This window comes from Dermacentor andersoni, chromosome 4 (genome assembly GCF_023375885.2).
Source record: "Dermacentor andersoni chromosome 4, qqDerAnde1_hic_scaffold, whole genome shotgun sequence".
Lineage (NCBI taxonomy): Eukaryota > Metazoa > Arthropoda > Arachnida > Ixodida > Ixodidae > Dermacentor > Dermacentor andersoni.
The window spans coordinates 49,227,101-49,245,843 of NC_092817.1; the positions used below are offsets into that span (position 1 = coordinate 49,227,101).

Below are 18,743 nucleotides of genomic sequence, written 5' to 3' on the forward strand. Positions count from 1 at the left end.
TAGAAAGGGTATCGTGGGTTGCTTACGCACATTTTCCTCTCATACTATGCAGATCCGTAGTGACAACTGGGTGACGACGAACAAGGCCATCGAGGAGATCCTCGTGGCGTTCAACCTATCCGAGAAGCGCGACACCCTCGCCAGCTCACTTTCTTGGGGCACGAGGCGAAAGCTTCAACTCGGTGTCGCCGTTGTCGGCAACCCTCAGGTCTGCACTCCATTCTTGTGATTTCATGTCTTTCTTGGCAAAAGTTTGGCATTACAAACGTTGTAGTAAGGTATGGCACGTTGTGTAATTTTGAGCGTTTCTACGGTTGTCTTGGCCGGGAGTTCAAGCCATTACCTTGTGCTTTGCAGTAGGACGCCGTATATCCCTCGAACCATCGCGAGAACGGTATCGTCCTGTCAATGACAACAATATTATCCATGTTGCTAGAAAAAAAATCGAAGAACTCAAATGAGTTAATTAAATAATAATAAAAGCGGGCGGACATGAAATTGCCGATACTTACGGCTATGCACTAATTCTGAAATACTCTAGAAAAAATAAGCTATGGTGGATCGCGGCATTTGCCGAGACAGATTGACGTGACGCGGAATAAGGAACCAGGCACTAGGTCTGTTTGCTGGGCTCAATGTTTAAAGTAGTGAGACGGAGGTTTGAAAGAGTACAGTGCTCACGGAACAAAACGTGTCAATATAGGGCTATGTAATCTATATACTATCGTTTACACCGTTTACGTTCGCACACTTATATAAGGGTCCTCATCACCTATAGTGACTAGATTCGTAGCTCCACACATGGTACTCTCGACTAATTGCACATATGAACTGTCTACACAGTTTCCCTGTCGCGTTCCATTCGGAGAGCACTGTACACTATTGGACTTGTGGATGTCATGTGCGGTGTAGGACTCTTATCTCCTTCGTGCTTAATGCTGCAGTTCTTTAGAAGATGAGCAGTTTACATTCGCAGGTTACAACTACAAGCTTAGCAATACCCGAGCATTAGTCTGCAGTCAGGTTGGCAACTCATGCTTCAAGAAGGAAGAGAGTACGATGGCAATTTAAGGTATTTTTTCCTGCAATTCATTATTCTAAGCGGCGACCAGCTGCCAGTTAACGTTAAACGTACTCAACTGATGAACAATTAAGTTTCACTAAATAATCATTTTATTAACTTTACGCGTGCATGTTGCTATTGCGGAATTCAAAACGCTCAGCGTTGAAACCTTGTCCGCTTGGAAGGAGTCCTGGGGAGGTATTCTGTAAGTGTGCACCTAGTGGACTGTTCATTTAGGCCGCCGGCTGATTGGTTGGAGCTGCACCAGTGAGCAGGAGACTGGCTTGGGGGCGATTGTTTCCTTCTCACTAGTACCCCAGCCCAGTCAATCAGCGCTTCAGCAGCAACTTAAATGACCTGTCCACAATGTGGACACAAATGCCGCTATGTCAAGAGATGTCGCAATTTCCGTTGAATCTGAAAGTCTGCGGCAGACATTGAGAAAAGCTGCATTATTTTACTGAAATAGTTGGTGCATATCGACAGGCGTGGCCAGCATAACATCATACCGGGACGACAGCGCTGTTCACGCTTCCTTTCTGTCGTCCCTGTGTAACATTATGCTGGCCGCACCTGTTGAGAAGCCACCTCTGCAGCAAAATTGTCTCCGCTCGTACTTGTCTTCGAACGAATTGGCATCCTTCTCCATTGATCAGGTGTTCAGTATCGCCGTGCCTCGCAGATCGTCGTGCTCGACGAACCGACGGCTGGTGCCGACCCCGAGTGCAAGGGGGCTCTGTGGGAGTGCGTCCTGCGGTTCCACGAGGACAAGACCATGCTGCTGACCACACACAGCATGGAGGAGGCCGACACGCTCGGAGACCGAATCGCCGTATTGGCCGCCGGCAGGATGCGCTGCTGTGGCTCCTCGCTCTTCCTGCGCAACACTTATGGTACGTGCAATGCGGGTGCTGATTTCTGCAGCGTTATCTGTACTCTGCGTTTTGCTGCACGTTTGCGTTCATGCATACATAATTTTGCTGTGTGTGAGTGTGCCTGTGTGTCGATGTGAGCGTTTTATACGTATTTAGAATGGATTTAGCTCTGGTTACGCCATGGTCACACACCGCAATTTCAAGTCACTGGGCGCAAGAAGTGGTCCAAGTGGCTTCTTACCTATCCCGTTTATCATTCTGGTGTGATCGTATATCAGTGCATTGTGTATGCTTCCCACAAGCGAAAGCTGCGCAGGTCCGAGAGCAACCGTCTGTTGCTTTCTTGCGCACAGGTACGGGATACTGGATCCGCGTGACTTTGGAAGAAGGCATCGTCTCCGATGAGCTTACCGAATTGACCCGCATCTTTCAAAAGCACGTACCCGAAGCCTGCATTGAAGATGGCGAATATAAGGCACCGCTTAATTACCTTCATCGTGGTGGAACGCAGAATATCAATGTCGGAGACATCCGCGCCGATACCCTCATCGAGGTAAGCGTCAGGATTCGAACATGCGCGGGTGACCCAAATTACACTTGATATTTTATCATACATCGTGTTACCCAGCAAGAAGTTCTATCGGTGCTTGCATTGCAGCGCTGTTTTATTTCGACGCCAATTATGTGTTAGGTGCACGTTTGCCGTGCTCCTCACTCTTCTGTTGTTGAAATTAGTAATGTAGAGCATCACACTGCATCTTTCTTTTTATCTTTTGACAGTGAAGGTAGTACACGCTTATCACTTATAGCGATTTTTCCCTCGACTATTCTTGATCTGCGCAGCTGCTGAAGGAGCTGGAAGAAATGCGGCACGGGCGTTCGTTGCAATGGCTCTCGGTCCACGTGGCAGCTCTCGAAGATGTGTTGAGGCAGGTGGAGCACGATGCGGACCATATTAAGGCCTCACAGCAGCCGCAGCAGGCACCGAACGTTGAAGTAGTGCGACGAGAGCCGACGGTAGGCTGCCCTGCCACCGCAGTCGAGGCGAACTTTTCCTCGAGCGGCGATGTGCGACCCCGCCTGAGACAGCAGCTGGACGCACTGGTCACCAAGAAGCTGCAGTACAGTCGCCGCGACTTCAGGCTGCCCACGCTGATGCTGCTCTTGCCGCTTTCGGTCAGTGCTCGGCGGATAGACTCACTCACTCACTCACTCACTCACTCACTCACTCACTCACTCACTCACTCACTCACTCACTCACTCACTCACTCACTCACTCACTCACTCACTCACTCACTCACTCACTCACTCACTCACTCACTCACTCACTCACTCACTCACTCACTCACTCACTCACTCACTCACTCACTCACTCACTCACTCACTCACTCACTCACTCACTCACTCACTCACTCACTCACTCACTCACTCACTCACTCACTCACTCACTAACTCACTTGCTTATTATTTCACAACTATTATCACTCACTGCTTTGCTCACTCGCTCACTTTCTCACGAGTGTCCTCACTCCAGAGTTCGTTTCAAGCCACGACGCTAAACCCCATAAATAAGCTAATAGTGTTCGAAGACAAAGTGTAAATGGTCGTAAGTGTACGTACCGGGGTAGCGCATCGCCAACGCCTTACAGCGGCGCTGCGTGACATTACAAGGTCTTTACTAATTACATTTGTCTGACTTGGCGATGTCTCTCTGCGCATCGGCAGGTCCTGCTGCTGTTCGTCTTTATCAACCAGACGCACATATCTCGGAAGCTCAGCTACTCCGGGCCCGTCGAGTACTCGCTGCTGAAAATGTTCGGCCACACCGTCGCGTTTTACACCGCTGACGAGTCAACCAAAAGCGGACCTGCTAAGGAATACGAAAAGTGAGCTCGGCTTCATTCTTTGGGAGAGACTAACAATGCTAACTTCAGCGCCCACCGAGCATTCACGTGCACCTCGTATCAAGATGGTCGCGCAGCGATGTGTCACGCCCTACAAAACAATGAGCAAGTCCAGTCGAAATTCGTTTTTCTTAGATCTAGCCTTAGTGCTGCAGTTGAATTTCGATTTCGCTGTCCAAGGTCCAAATGCACATAGACAGAGAAATCATCTCGTCGAATAACCGTGCACTTAGTCAATTTGCAGTGTGTAAAAGAGAAATTCACCGTCCTAGCGAGTAATTAAATTAAAATTATTTAGACCCTCAAATCTCACACTTCAAATGTGCATGGCTGAACAATTTATGAAAACAACATTACTCGAGAAAAAGTGTTAACGAATTTCTGGTAACTGCTCGCCATAGAGCTTACAAATGCAGAAAGAAATGACAAACTCAACGCGATAATTCACAGAGAGCACACAATCACTGGTTAGGCTGCAAGTTCTACTCACGGAACCCCAAACAAGACAGAAGTTCACAGGAAGACTGTGTAAATTGCTGCCTTGATGAAGACAAGACCCATGCGAGGAACGCTAGCTCCAGCAACATTCCTTATTCGACAGCTATTGATCACATTATTCATATTGATGGTATAGTGAGTGGAATGTCACGAGTTTGGAGCCCAGTATTCAAGCGAGTGCCCACAATCCAGCCACCGTCCTGTGCATTTCGCATGTGTTTCTTATAGCGCACTGCTAACTTCTTACATCGGTGCTGCGGGACATTATCATCTCATCTCATATATATATATATATATATATATATATATATATATATATATATATATATATATATATATATACGAGGTGTGACACAAAAAAAACGAGACTGGTCCAATAACTTATTGTACTTACTGAATCAGTTCTCTGTGACATTATCATGTTCAAAGTAGTCCCCTTCAGCATTCACACACTTCTGCGTTCGGTGCTGCCATTGCTAGTAACCGGTCTGGAACGAGGTTTTTGGAAGGCCCTTCAGGAGATTCTCCGTTTTTGCCTGAACCTCTTCAACTGAGGTAAAATGGGTTCCCTTTAAGCAAGATTAACTTTAGGAAGCAAAACAAAGTCGCATGGAGCCAAATGAGGTGAATAAGGAGGATGCCCCATCACAGTAATGTTTTTGCTGGTCAGAAACTGCTTGACAGATAGGGCCGTGTGAGCGGGTGCATTGTCCTGGTTCAACAGCCATTCATCACTCCACAACTGTGACCTTTCTTTCCTAATTTTTTCACGAAGTCTTTTTAGTACTTCAATGTAGTAGTGTTGATTAACAGTCTGACCACTGGGAACCCATTCAATCATTACAATTCCATTAATGTCGAAAAAGACAATTAACATTGCCTCGAATTTTGATTTTGACATGCGTGATTTTTTGGGTCTTGGGAATCCTGAAGACTTTCACTGCATTGACTGGCGCTTCCTTTCTGGGTCATAGGTAAAAATACATGTCTCATCACATGTTACAACAGATTCCAACAAATTTGGCTCGTTTGCAATGCGTTCTAACATGTCCACACACACGTCTTTACGGCACTGTTTTTGGTCAACGGACAGAACTTTTGGAACAACCTTCGCACAAATCTTCCTCATGTGTAATTCGTCCGTTAAAATACGTCAAATAGCTTCCCTATCCAAGTGAACCAACTCCGCCACTGCGCGAACACTTAATCTTCGGTCACCACTGGTCACATCACAAACTTTGGCAATGTTTTGGACTGTAATCGCTGACCTTGGGCGCCCAGCACGTTCATCATCTTCCATACTGTCCCTTCCCCTTGAAAACCGCTTATGCCATTCAAACACATGTGCACGAGACAACGTTACATCTCAATAAGCCTCGGTTATTATCTGAAATGTTTCCGTGGCTGATTTCTTAGGTTTCACAAGAAACTTGATGTTGATTCGCTGTTTGGTTTTTACATCAGACATTTTTCCGGCATAATGCAGTTGCACGTGTTCACACAATGACGCAGCACTCCTAGCTGGCGTGATCGATTCCGTCGAAACTGGACGCATGAATAGATTAGGTGTGTGGGAGTACGTCAGCAAAACAGTTGTTGCCAACTCCACTATTTTTTCAAGCTACACACTTAGTCTCGTTTCTTTTCTGTCACACCTCGTATATATATATATATATATATATATATATATATATATATATATATATATATATATATATATATATATATATATATATATATATATATATATATGCGTGTGCGTGTGCGTATGTACTAAAATAGCTGAATGAAATATGAGACAATGTTTCATAATTGCATTTTCTTTTTGTATTATTTGCGTTATTTCTTTGTTTCATTGTCAGACCTTACAATTTTTACGGACTCTCCATTTCTTTTATTCATGTCGAGTTTTATGATTCGTATTTTTTACGCGCATGTTCGTCGACGTTGTCTTTCACGTCAACTTTGGTTGACACACCTTTCCTTCCTTTTCCTTTTTGACCATGAGACCAGGTGGACCGGTTCCGGATACAGTGAAGTCGATATAGCAACGTATCTTAGTTTTTACTATACTGACGCTAATTACGCCTGTACCGTTTGAAGGCAGCTGGAGCCGCTTTCAAGACACTATTGCCTCTCTCGACCACTGCTTGATCAAGCGAACATAAACTGTGCCGTAAACAGGCTTTGCCTCAACACGTCTATATCTACGGCGGTGCACCCTTTACAGCAGTATCGCGCAATGTGGTTGATGTTTGACTACACGCTAATTACGCTATTTGCCTACTATGCGACTAAGTCTCGCCTTTTACGGGTACCGCCAGAGCCGCCTTCAAGGCACTATTGCCTCGCTTGACCAGTGCTTGCTCCAACTAACCCCCTCCTTTAGCAAAACTGTGCCGTACACAGGCTTTGCCTCAACACGTCTATATCTACGGCAGTGCACCCTTTACAGTAGTATAGCGCAATGTGGTTAATTTTCGACTGCATTGACGCTAATTCCACCTGTATCGTTAATTTTACTTACTCTGGGACTAAGTCTCGCTTCATGCGGGTACCGCAGGAGCCGCCTTCCAGGCACCATTGCATCGCTCGGGCACTGCTTGATCCAAGCGAACCCCATCTCTTTACCAAAACTGTGCAGTACACAGGCTTTGCCTCAGCACGTATATATCTACGGCGGTATACCCTTTACAGTAGTATAACGCAATGCGATTAATTTTCGACTATATTGACGCTAATTAAGCCCGCACAATTATTTTACTTACTCTGCGAGTAATTATCCCTGTTTTTGTCCTGTTGAGACCTACGTTTTGATACCTCTTCTGACTCGCTACGACGCTCTGGAGGAGATAAAGGACCGTTTTAATTTTGTAAGTCATCTAAAAAAATCTCTTCAAAAAAAGAAAAAGGAAAAGAAAATCGGCAGAACTGGTCCACGATGATTGTCGGAAAGCTCTCCCAGACGCAGCCTGTTTTGCCCCGCTGGCACTGTAGTATTTGGCTTGAGTATCGTCCGCTATATAAGAGCGCGCGTTCGTGAAGTGCGCGAGCAGCAAGTCGATAGAGGTTAGAAATAAGCAAAAAATACCCACACCAACGTGGGGTAAACGGGCTAAGAATCCTCTCGCATTAAGAAAATGTTCCTGCAGGTTCCTATCGCAGGAGCAAAGTGCCGAAGTGCGCGACCTTGGCAAAGACGATCCGTACCCGTGGCTGCAGAACTTGGCGCTGAGCAACTACCGCCGATACCGCTCGCAGTATATCATCGGCGCTCAGTTCAGGTCCATCAACAACCTGTCGGGCATGCCAGAGAGCGCCATCGTGCCGGGAAGCAAGATAGAAGGCAACGAGACGGCTTTCGAGGTGCGACGCGACATAATGTGTGCAACCAGCTTTGTCTACCGAGCTGTATATACAAGTATCAGCGAGTTTGCCTAGTTTCATGTGGGCATGTTGGAATACATATCGGCGTACCCTGCAGCTCAATGTACCTGTCACATATATGCTTTCTTCGTACAGTTGTAACTCTAACAAAGAGTCAAGCCCCTTGGGTTTTCTTGTTTTTCTCACTATTGTAGAAAAAAATGCTTTAATCCACCAGAAAAAGAAAGTGGTGGATGCTAAGTTGTTTCAAGCGTTCTGCAATCCTTTCAATATTATACAAAATTTTGCTCGATTTAATTCGTTTTTTTTATTATTGCAGCACATTATTGCTTGACTGCAAGCAAGATCTGGCGATAATGAGGACGGTTGATACAGTGAAAATTTGCGAAGAGCAATTTCTATAGAAATCGTTGTAGGCTGACAGACCTGTAAAGCGTAAATGTTTTTGTCGGTTCCTGACTCGTCTTTCTCGTTTCAGTTCTTATAATGCGTAGCATTCTTGAGGTACTTAATGCACTTTTAGGGGGCTGGGTTTATACGCATCTTGCCGTTTTCTCGCCTTCATGGGTCATAGGGCAGTACATGGTAAAGTGGGCAGTGTATCGGGCTGCTGTGCTTGTGGAGCATGGCTCTAAACGAACCATTGCACCAACTTCCGTCACTGAGTATGACGCAATGTGTACATGTGTGCCGCTCTTCAACGAACTTCGTTTACGCCGACACAGGTCACTGTAGATGCGGGACTAGATATGTGCCGCTGTTCAGTGAAAGTGAAACTTTTTTGACACCGACTTCGAGCACTGAGTATGTGCCACTTGGTCTGGGCATGGTCTTCAATGAACCTCCTGGATGCCAACTTGGGTCACATGGTATGCGCCAGTAAGCGTGTGCGGCTCTTCAATGAACGTCTTTGACGTCAACTTGGGTAACTAGGTATGTGCCACTGGGAATGTGCCACTCCACAGTGACGAAAAAGATCCTTAAATTTATTCGATGCTGAGCGCAATCGAAGCCACGTCACAAAGGTTCCTCATGGAGCACAGCCCGGCGCATTAGCAGGCTGCTCCACAAATGCACCTGGCATGTCCTGCTTTTCAAAGGAAGCCTTTCACACCAACGCTTTAACATGCTGCGCCATAAATGCACTGGGTATGTGCCGCTCTCCAATGAACCTTCGCCCGTGGGCGAAGTATGTGCCAGTGGGCGTGCGGTGAGAGTGGGAACAAACGTCAGCCTTCTCAGGAACCGGCGCGCCACGCTTGTCGTCTCGGAGTTCACGCGCGGACTTCTTGGCAGCGCCACTAGATGGCACAGCATCTCCAGAAGAAAGCGCGAGTGAGGAGACCGGTTGCCGCATGACGCGTTTGTAAGCGTTCGCAAGCGCTGGCGCACCATGCAATTCGGAGGCCACGCACAGCCTTAGTTCCGGTGGCATGCTATAGATGGTCCCCCTTATGTACACGCCTCATACATACCTCTTTACGACAGTGGCAAAACGTTGTTTCGCTATATTGATTCAACGCTAAACGCATTACCGTCGACAGTCATCGTCAATTTAATTCTGTCCAATTCTTTCATATATTTCTTTTATGGTCTTAACTGCACCACGGAGCACTTTTATGGGGCTGTGGGTGGAAGTAAATTTCCAGATATCTGGTCATGCGTTTTTGGCGCCAAATTGCGTTAACAAATATAAGGTCTTTCCTCCCGTACTCTACTAAAGGTACTAGTGCTTAATGTATAAAAACACGTCGCATGCATTGAGCCTGCTACGATGATTTCTTGTGTCTTTCGAGTACAATTTTCCAAGCAGCGCTCTAACTTCTGAGCGAAATTGGTACCAGTACGGGGCCGAATACACGTACAGGGTATCGCAACTCGTACTCTCCTAGCTGTACGGGGCTATTCCTGCGAGGTATGCGATAACATTAACCTCGGTGCATGCAGGTGACGGCGTGGCACAGCGGTTACTCGCCCCACTCGTCGGCCGTGTCCATCGTTGCGGCGTCGCGCGCCTTCCTTCCCGGTTGGCGGCTGCGCGTGGTCAACCACCCGCTGCCCAAGGAGAATCCAAGACCGGAGCCGGACCCCACCATAGTGCTCGTAACGCGCTTGATGTGCGCCGTCTTCGCGCCCGTCGGGCTGGCTTTCCTCGGCGCCACATACGTCCTCTTCCCCGTACAGGTGCACAGTACAGACCCTCTCACCCGCGGGTTTGGGCTCTACAGTTGGTGCGTTACGACAAAAGAATTAACAGCGCGAAGCGAGCGAAGATTCAGAAAAAGAAATGATATAGCGCAAAACATTTGTTGCTTGTCAGATCAGTTCTCCCGAAATCCTAAAGCTGGAGGCGGTTTCGCAAAGGGAAATGTTGTCATCCATCCGAAAGCACCACGAAGCTACAAAGGCTATGTCGTGTTGCTGTCGCGTGGATGACCATTCATGCGAAGATGATGGTTATTATGATTATTTTATTGGCATGGTACTTCGGTGCGGGGCGGCAAATAATAGTTACCTCGCCTGCTTGCACTATTCGGGTTCTGATTCTCCTATTCTGCGTTCTAGCTGCGCCTCGAGCTGTCAGTTAATTTGGGCACGCCTTGCGATCTGCTGTAGTCTTCTGATTAGCATAACGACCGCCCGTAAACGCATCGGTCCAGGGTTCGATCTCCGTACTAGAACAAAATTGTCTACGACTGTGAACGCTTTGTTTGTCGGAAACCTGCATTGATCTTCTTTGTAGCTTCGAGCTACTTTTAGCTGGTTGACAATTATTCATTTCATTTGTTACTTGTGTTACTTGGGCGCACATTGTTTTATTTGCTGCACTCCAATTTCCAAGTGCATATTAGTGTAATGGGGCGCACGGAAGATGATGATGTATATCACAAATTTGGCGCACGGACAAGCAATCAAACATGAAACGATCGGTGACAAAACTACAAATTCAATATTAAAACACTGCTGTGCTCGTACAGGCCTTAGAGGCACAATACTACAGCTTAATCATGACTCGCTTTCTAAGAGTCGTAGGTGGCTCTACGATGACCTACGAATGACTGTGTATATATGATCTACGTGTAGCACGGCAAGAGTCCGCAGCTCGTGAGCGGGGCATTCTAAGCGATCGCTTCTTGGCTACTTCAGCAACATTCAGTGGTCATTGGTTGGTAATGGCGTCTCCGACATAAAACCAGCTGATTGGCCGAGACACGCGGTGAGGTCAAGAAGTTTGGCGTGAGCTAGTGCGTTTCTCGCATATTATAGACGGAACGGTCGCGCTACCGATGACTCAGTTAATCAGCATAGCCATATATGTATACGTACGTGCCCTGCAGATGTGCCGGTGACCGAGGCCTTGTTCCCTGTGGAATCACGCAATAAAATAACCAATTGCACCTGCAACATACTGATCACAACAAATATACTTGGAATGCATAATTAATTTGTTAAACGACGCCTTCTTTGCCTATATATATATATATATATATATATATATATATATATATATATATATATATATATATATATATATATATATCACGAGGCCGCATAGGTACACGGCGTAACGTACGTGCTGGTCGCAGGAGCGCGTGCGCAACGTGAAGCTGCTCCAGCTGCAGTGCGGGGCCAGCTCAGCCGCGTTTTGGGGCTCGGCGTTCGCCGTTGACCTGGCGTTGCACGCGCTCTGCTCGATGGTGCTCCTGAGCCCGTTTATGATTTTGGACCGACATCAGGTGTACTCGGACGCCTCCACAATTGGTACGTCGTCGCTCTGCAGTGCGAACGGTGAAACTTACAATTTTCTTGAAAATCTCAAGGATGTCGGTGAGCTTAAACAGAGAGCCCAAAGGGACACCGAAGAGCAACACTAAAGTCAGTTCAGGCTGGTATAAGGTATCTGTTCGACGAAATTTCTTATGCTTACTTATTTGGCACAGAAATGTTGAATTTGCGTGTGTAGATTGGACATGTAACTTTTACTCTTTATTATGCTGTTTTCAATGTTTATGAGTAGCTCTTTATCAAATCGATGAATATATATATATATATATATATATATATATATATATTATTTCGCGGTATTCGATTCGCACTCGACGGGTGTTGTTCGTTTTTCTTTGGCGACACAACGGTGTATATTAAGAGGAAGCTTTAGCTCGGGCCCAACTCCGACGCGGCCTATTGAAATACATGTAAAAACGCAAAAACGTTTTTCTGAGATAACCCCTGGACCGATTTTAATGAAATTTGTTGCATTTGAGAGAGAAAGTTAAATTCTAGTGACTGTTGGAAGCGGAATTTTGAGTTAGGGCTTGAATTTTGTTAAAAAGATTTTCAAAAATTCAGAAGTTTGAAAAAAATAGACGCACGAAGTTTACAAACTAATAGCCCTGCATCAAAAACAGATATCGCGATTCTGTAAACGTCATCCATTAGTCCATTCAAAGCGGACAAATTTGATATGTCATTTTACATCTTACGTGAATTTGTTACGCTATTTACAAGGGTTTTGCAAAAGTTGTAATAACGCATCGACACATTTTTTGAGGTTCATGTGTAACATATCAATTTTGTCCGCTTTAAAAGTGCTATCAGATACAATTCACAGAATTGCTATATCATTTTTTCTTGCTGGGTTACGGAGTTGTAAACTTGATAGTTTCGTTTTCTGAAAATTTGCGATTTTTGCCATTTTTTAATAAAAAAATGACAACCTAAATCGAAAATTCGAAACCAACAGTCACTAGATTTTAAGTTTTTCTTTTAAATGCAGCAAACCCCGTCAAATTTGGTGCAGTGGTTGCCGAGAAAAACGAATTCTCCTTTTACATGTATTTAGATAGGAGCACCCGAGCTAAAGCTTCCTCTTAAAGTAATGTGATGAATTTTCTCGAAAGCTTACGGCAACAACGTGAATTAACGAATTCCCTCACAGTATGTGCTACTGAAAACTGTCTTTTCTGCTCGCTAGGCTGCGTTACGGCGCTGATGTTTGCAGGCGAAAATTCAGCGCTTGTTGTCCGTAGCGGGACAAAACGGCACGTTTCTACGCGTAAAGCTCGCTGCTCTTTTGGTCACGTTGTGGTTGATGCAGCTGCATAGTTCTTTATATCATATATAGAAACGATGTGTGGGCTAAATTTGCGAAGAATCATGGCTTCGTAACGACTGCGCCTCTGCACCCTTTGGTGCAGGTTCCCTGTATGCCTTGATGGTGAGCTACGGATGCGCGTCGATTCCTCTCGCGTACGTCGTCTCGCTGATCTGCGACCAACCGTCGACGGGATACGTGACTATCGCAAGCATCAGCATTGTCGCTGGTAAGATTCGTACGCATGTCACTACATGCATACTGAGGCATTGTGACTGATATTCATCTGGAAGACCAGTAACTCATGGCACAGTCACAAGCTTTACGACCGTTAATACGGGAGCGGATGCCGCTCGATACAGGCGGAACACTCTGTCGATCGGCTGGTTTATTCTAGAAGTTTGTAGGCTTAGAGGACGCGCTCGCTTCAATCACTCGCGCGCCGTCTGCTACCATCGTCGCCGCCTGGTACCTGGCACATGCCGTGTCACGTTTGCATGCACATTGACTCAGACTGCAGCAAACGACGCGCAAATGCAATCAAGGAGCGCATACGCTTAACCTAACTTACAAGAATGTACTGGCTGCTCCCAAAAGTTATCCGCAATTATCGAGCGGCACGCGCTGACGGGTTCACTATCACAAAGCTTGTGACTGTACATTCCCTGCTGAATATGGACCAGTGATAGTCGCATCATTTATTCACGAGATAATTTTCTTGTGATTAAGAGAATATATTTGCCGCGTTCGAAAAAATATTGGAAGACTGCTTTAATTGGACACTGAAAAAAAAAACAACGCATTAGCCTACATTGATATAGATTACTGGTATCCTATTACAAATAGGTCGATTTTTCCAGCGAGCGGGAGCTTGATAAGCGAAAGACAGATGTCGACACCCCCTTGGCTTTCGCGAACCACTTTACAGCGCTTTCAGTTTAATCATTTTTACAGTGTTCCCTGGAGTCAGTTATTGGTATAAATAAAAATAAAAAAAATGGATGAACTGCATTCTATAGTGAGCAAGGACTCAATGTCCCACCTTTTGTTAACTTTTGTTTTCAAAAAAAAAAAAAAGGGCCTGCATATGCGGCGCATTGTGTAAAAGGGGAAGTTCTGCTTTTACTTTCTCTGCTAATACACGACCTTTATTTTCGCCAAAGGAATATAAACAGTGTTCTGAAAAAAAAAAAAAAAAAGATACTTCTAACGGGTCTGCTGTTGATTTTCATTATATATTAAAAAAATTGTTGTCATTCGAAAGCAGCTATTAGTAGTCTTCAAACTAGGATTTCAGGAAAATAATGACGCAGGTTTTCACAGCGCAAGGAGCAGTCGCAGTACGAAGTAAGATGGTGCTACCGCACGATAGAGTGACTCCGCGTAACTATGCTGATCGCGGCGCACCCTACCGATGCATGCACCGTCATCGTGTGTTGCGTCTGCAGGCATGATTCTGAACGTGAGCATGTCGCTGCTATATTTACTGCCGGCACTGCTGGAACCAACGAACAACGAAACGAGGGACACTACGGGACTAGACACAGCCCTGTGGGTCTTCAGAGGTATACCCAGCTTCTCCCTCGCCTGGGGCATCTCTAACTGCCTCCAAGTGAGTTCTCATCACGCGACTCAGAGGTCATATATATATATATATATATATATATATATATATATATATATATATAAACATTGCCGCTCTTAAGCTACAGTTACTCGATTTCGATGGAGTGGTTGCTCTAAGGCATAAAATTTTCGTGCAGTAACATTTTAGAGTGATTTCTACTATTGATCGTGTAAATACATTATTGTGGTGTGTTTCTGCGTGCAACTACCTTAATCCCTTAAAAGGGTGGTGAAGGAGAGTGGTGCGTTTTTCACAGGACGCGCAAGCATCCAGTGAGAAAGACACCGATCAAAAAGAAAAAAAAATGTATGCGTGGCATCGCTTATACAATGATTTTTTTTTTCAAGAGCGGCCATTGCTCAGTATTTCCTCCAACCAGTCAGCACGATGTTGGCCGAACGTAGCGAAAATGGAGGCGTATTGTTTTATCAACTGTTAGTTCTCACTGGACCTCCACCGTGCTTCACGGCCGTCAGCATGGCGCTGCTCTCTAGTTGCGAATGCTTTTCTTGCCAGCCTTCAGAGACGTGTTAGAGCCAGCCTTAGATGTGGAGTCGTATTCTGCATCTAATGTGGTCACGAATATTCTTTTTGTTTAGTGTCACTGTGGCTAGCTAAAGAATTTTTGCCTGCTTATGTTGTATGCTATCGGTGGGCACATTGCCGTTACATCATTGCGAAATTATCACTAGAAATATAAGCGCAGCTACTGCGGCTTACTCTTGTTTGTTCACTTATTCTCGAGTGCCTAAGTCGTTAGCCTCCCGCCAACATTAAGTTCCAGTTTTCTTACTAGTATTGTCATATCTCGTTACAACCAATCTGTGCTGACAATGATGAGGATGCTTTTTTGTTTTCTTTTACAGATTTCACAAGAAAGTGTTATGTGTCGCTACATGTCAACTTTTGACCGTCTCCTCTTCTGCCAGGACTTCGGCCTTGATAAAATTCCGGATCATCTAAATCGGTTCATTGAGTGCTGCCCGGGTGAGCTCACTGTTCCGGAACTGAAGTATCGTGTTTTAATGATAAGCGAAAGTATACGCAAACTTTATTCCAGTCGTGTTCTTCGCTTTGCCGTCTTATACATATTTTGTATCTCTTGAGACTAGTATTATCATTCATCTCGAACTGCATGTGTTATTCGTTTGAGACTAGTATTTTCATTCATCTCGAACTGCATGTGTTATTCGTTTCCTTACGAAGAGCACATTTTAGAATATATTTCAGTTAAGTCATCTTCTATTGGGGGTTTCTTACATATTGTGCAACGGTGCAGGTGTTAGGATAGGAACGAACGTGTAAGGGGACACCAGTGTTGATCATAAACCCTGCTTACCGCCATTTATGCCTGCTTACTATCTTAACACCGCTTGAATGACGTCTGCAGCACTTCCCGAATGCTATGAAACAACCATGAATAAAGGGAAAATCAGACATCCACCCGTTCGTTGCAATTGCTACAAAGGAAACCCATACGGGTTCCTCGAAATAAAAGCCTCAAAGTTATAGAAAAATTCGTCCTGGTCCGGGACTCGAACCCGGGACCACCGCCTTTCCGGGGCAGCCGCTCTACCATCTCAGCTAACCAGGCGGCTAGCAGATGGCAGGGCGAAGTCGAATTTGGCGACAACACGAAGCAAAGGCAAGAGTTCGACGTAGTAGTTCTGCGGAAACCCGCAAGGTGGAGAGAAGAACTCTTGCCTTTTCTTCGTGTTGTCGCCAAATTCGACTTCGCCCTGCCATCTGCTAGCCGCCTGGTTAGCTGAGATGGTAGAGCGGCTGCCCCGGAAAGGCGGTGGTCCCGGGTTCGAGTCCCGGACCAGGACGAATTTTTCTACAACTTTGAGGCTTTTATTTCGAGGAACCCGTATGGGTTTCCTTTGTAGCGATTGCAACGAACGGGTGGATGTCTGATTTTCCCTTTATTCATTACTTCTCTCCACCTTGCGGGTTTCCGCAGAACTACTACGTCAAAATGAAACAACTATGTTGATGGTGCTGTACCAAGAAATCTAGTTGGTGCAGTTAAATATGCCGGGAAAACACAACGGATGACGAGCTAAGACGCAACTGGCTCGAACGGGTTCTACCGCTTGGGTCTCAGTTAAAGACTGCGCTCGAGAATGAGCACATGACGTCTAATGACGTCTACGTGTGTCGTCTGTTCGAGACTTGTGCAGACTGCGCTTTATGGCAAAAAAACACGTATGCTAAATATATGCCCATTCTAATGATTGCTCTATCCACTAAGTTTTTTATTCGTAATTGCTTTTCGCCATTAGCCGGCTGCCTTAGCTATGTCCAACATCAATACTGATTGGCATCTAATTTTTAGAACGCTTCGAGTGTAAGAACGTCGTTAATGTGTGTGGCTACACGTCAGCTGTGGCTTTTTAACCACAACGCCGCGAGTGGTATTGCAGCAAGGATCCCCCCTGATGTCTGGCGCTTGCGATGACGGACTGATTGTTCACTCGCTTCAGTCCTTGGGAATACTCTCACTGCCGGCAAGTCGACCAGCCAGCAATGAGCGTCGTAGCGTTCCCGCATACACACAACGAATGCAGTTACACTGCGTAAACTTCGCCTTATTAACTCAGTATAGTGCAGTGAAAAAGTACGGGTCGTGTCAGTAAACAAGGAACGAAAACCAGCGGAATATCTCGCGTAAGGAACAAGGGTTGTCCCATTATTTGCCATCGAGTCCCACTGCGGCTAGCAACTGGTGAAATACTATACTAGTTTTCGCTCCACCTCCATCGACTCGACGCGCCTAGCTTTCGCTGAATGAACTTCACGGAGTTGGCGCGAAGTAATGTTTATCTAGTAGCATGGTGGCCTAAACAAGAACCATTATTGCGATGGGATGGCTGGCTTATTGGACTGCTTGGGGTACAAAGCTTTTGAATGGGCTGCAGCAGTATCATGAGAGCGCATCCGCTGCGGCCCGCAGAGAAGTGCCACGACTGCATCATGTCCAAGGGCTGCCTCACGTGGGACAAAATGAGCGCCGGCCGCGACGTCTGCCTCATGCTGCTGGTGGGCGTGGCCTTCCTCTCGCTCGTCACGCTCATCGACTCCGGCCTCGTGGGGAGCCTCGCTACGCGCATGCGGGCTCGCCAAGCCGCGGTCGCGGCCGGGGTTGGGGAGCACCGCAGCGTCCAGGAAGAGCGCGCTCGCGTCGAACAGATCGTCGCCCAAGGACGCCGCACGGAGACGAATGGCCCCCTTGCGACAAAGGCATGACGAGTTTGCGACCTACGGTGTGTGTGTGTGTGTGTGTGCGCGTGCGCGTGCGTGCGTGCGTGTGCGTGTGTGTGTGTGTGTGTGTGTGTGTGTGTGTGTGTGTGTGTGTGTGTGTGTGTGTGTGTGTGTGTGTGTGTGTGTGTGTGTGTGTGTGCGCGTGCGTGTGTGTGTGTGTGTGTGTGTGTGCGTGTGCGTGCGTGCATGCGTGCGTGCGTGTGCGTGTGTGTGCGTGTTTGACATGCACCTAAATCTAAGCACGCGGACTTCCTCGCATTGCGCGTGCGTTGGTCGTTGAACCCGCGACCTCGCGCTCGGCAGCGTAATTAGGCGCGGATTCCGCGCAGGTGGTCTTGTGCGTGGACAAGCTGCGAAAGAGCTACCGCAGCGTCGAGGCCGTGAGCGGCCTCTCGTTCACGCTGAACAGCCACGAGTGCTTCGGCCTTCTCGGCATGAACGGCGCCGGCAAGACGACCACGTTCCGCATGCTGGCCGGAGACTTGGTTCCCACGGCGGGCAACGCCTACATCGGCGATGCAGATCTTGCCACCAGCAGGAGGAAGGCGAGTGCTCGAAAGCCGCGTCGCACGAGCGTGACGCTGGTCGAAACGCGTTGTTGGGCTGTCGTTGGTTTTAGGTGGCTTGAAAACGGCGCCATAGTACACGAAGGAGACATCGAGAGGATCCAGGAGGAGCCGTAAAAGCTGAAGGTTTATTTATATGCTGCCGTGTGTCACCATATGCACCCTGTTATCAGAAAAAGGAAGTCTGCTGTCTACGGGGATTCTTGCATGTACACGCAGTAATATTGTTTTTCACTTTTTCTTTTTATACCCGAGTGCTCATGTGTATATTCGGTCCCATAGAGTTTCTCACTACATTACCTAGAGGGAAATCTGGCGCTGCTGCGCTGTGCTATGCATGGGAATGCCGGTATATTGTGGATTCGGATTGGCATCGTTCTCGTAGAGACAGGACACCTTGAAGACACGCTTGGTAAGTACCGTTCCGCCTGTCCCAATGATTCATTTTCTACTAGAACAGCACG

The 18,743-nt window shown here is 46.6% G+C and overlaps 1 protein-coding gene across 1 annotated transcript in view; it reads left to right on the forward strand.

The window, feature by feature from the left end:
• Nucleotides 1-18,743, forward strand: part of LOC126536664 (phospholipid-transporting ATPase ABCA3-like) — a 42,505-nt gene that overhangs the window by 13,270 nt on the left and 10,492 nt on the right. Inside the window, exons 9-21 of the mRNA XM_072287606.1 lie at nucleotides 53-208; nucleotides 1,746-1,956; nucleotides 2,292-2,491; nucleotides 2,782-3,114; nucleotides 3,664-3,824; nucleotides 7,493-7,706; nucleotides 9,675-9,911; nucleotides 11,315-11,489; nucleotides 12,926-13,051; nucleotides 14,271-14,434; nucleotides 15,316-15,436; nucleotides 17,406-17,593; nucleotides 18,043-18,262. Of these exons, the coding sequence (XP_072143707.1) occupies nucleotides 53-208; nucleotides 1,746-1,956; nucleotides 2,292-2,491; nucleotides 2,782-3,114; nucleotides 3,664-3,824; nucleotides 7,493-7,706; nucleotides 9,675-9,911; nucleotides 11,315-11,489; nucleotides 12,926-13,051; nucleotides 14,271-14,434; nucleotides 15,316-15,436; nucleotides 17,406-17,593; nucleotides 18,043-18,262 (2,506 nt within the window). The remainder of the gene's footprint in view (nucleotides 1-52; nucleotides 209-1,745; nucleotides 1,957-2,291; nucleotides 2,492-2,781; nucleotides 3,115-3,663; nucleotides 3,825-7,492; nucleotides 7,707-9,674; nucleotides 9,912-11,314; nucleotides 11,490-12,925; nucleotides 13,052-14,270; nucleotides 14,435-15,315; nucleotides 15,437-17,405; nucleotides 17,594-18,042; nucleotides 18,263-18,743) is intronic.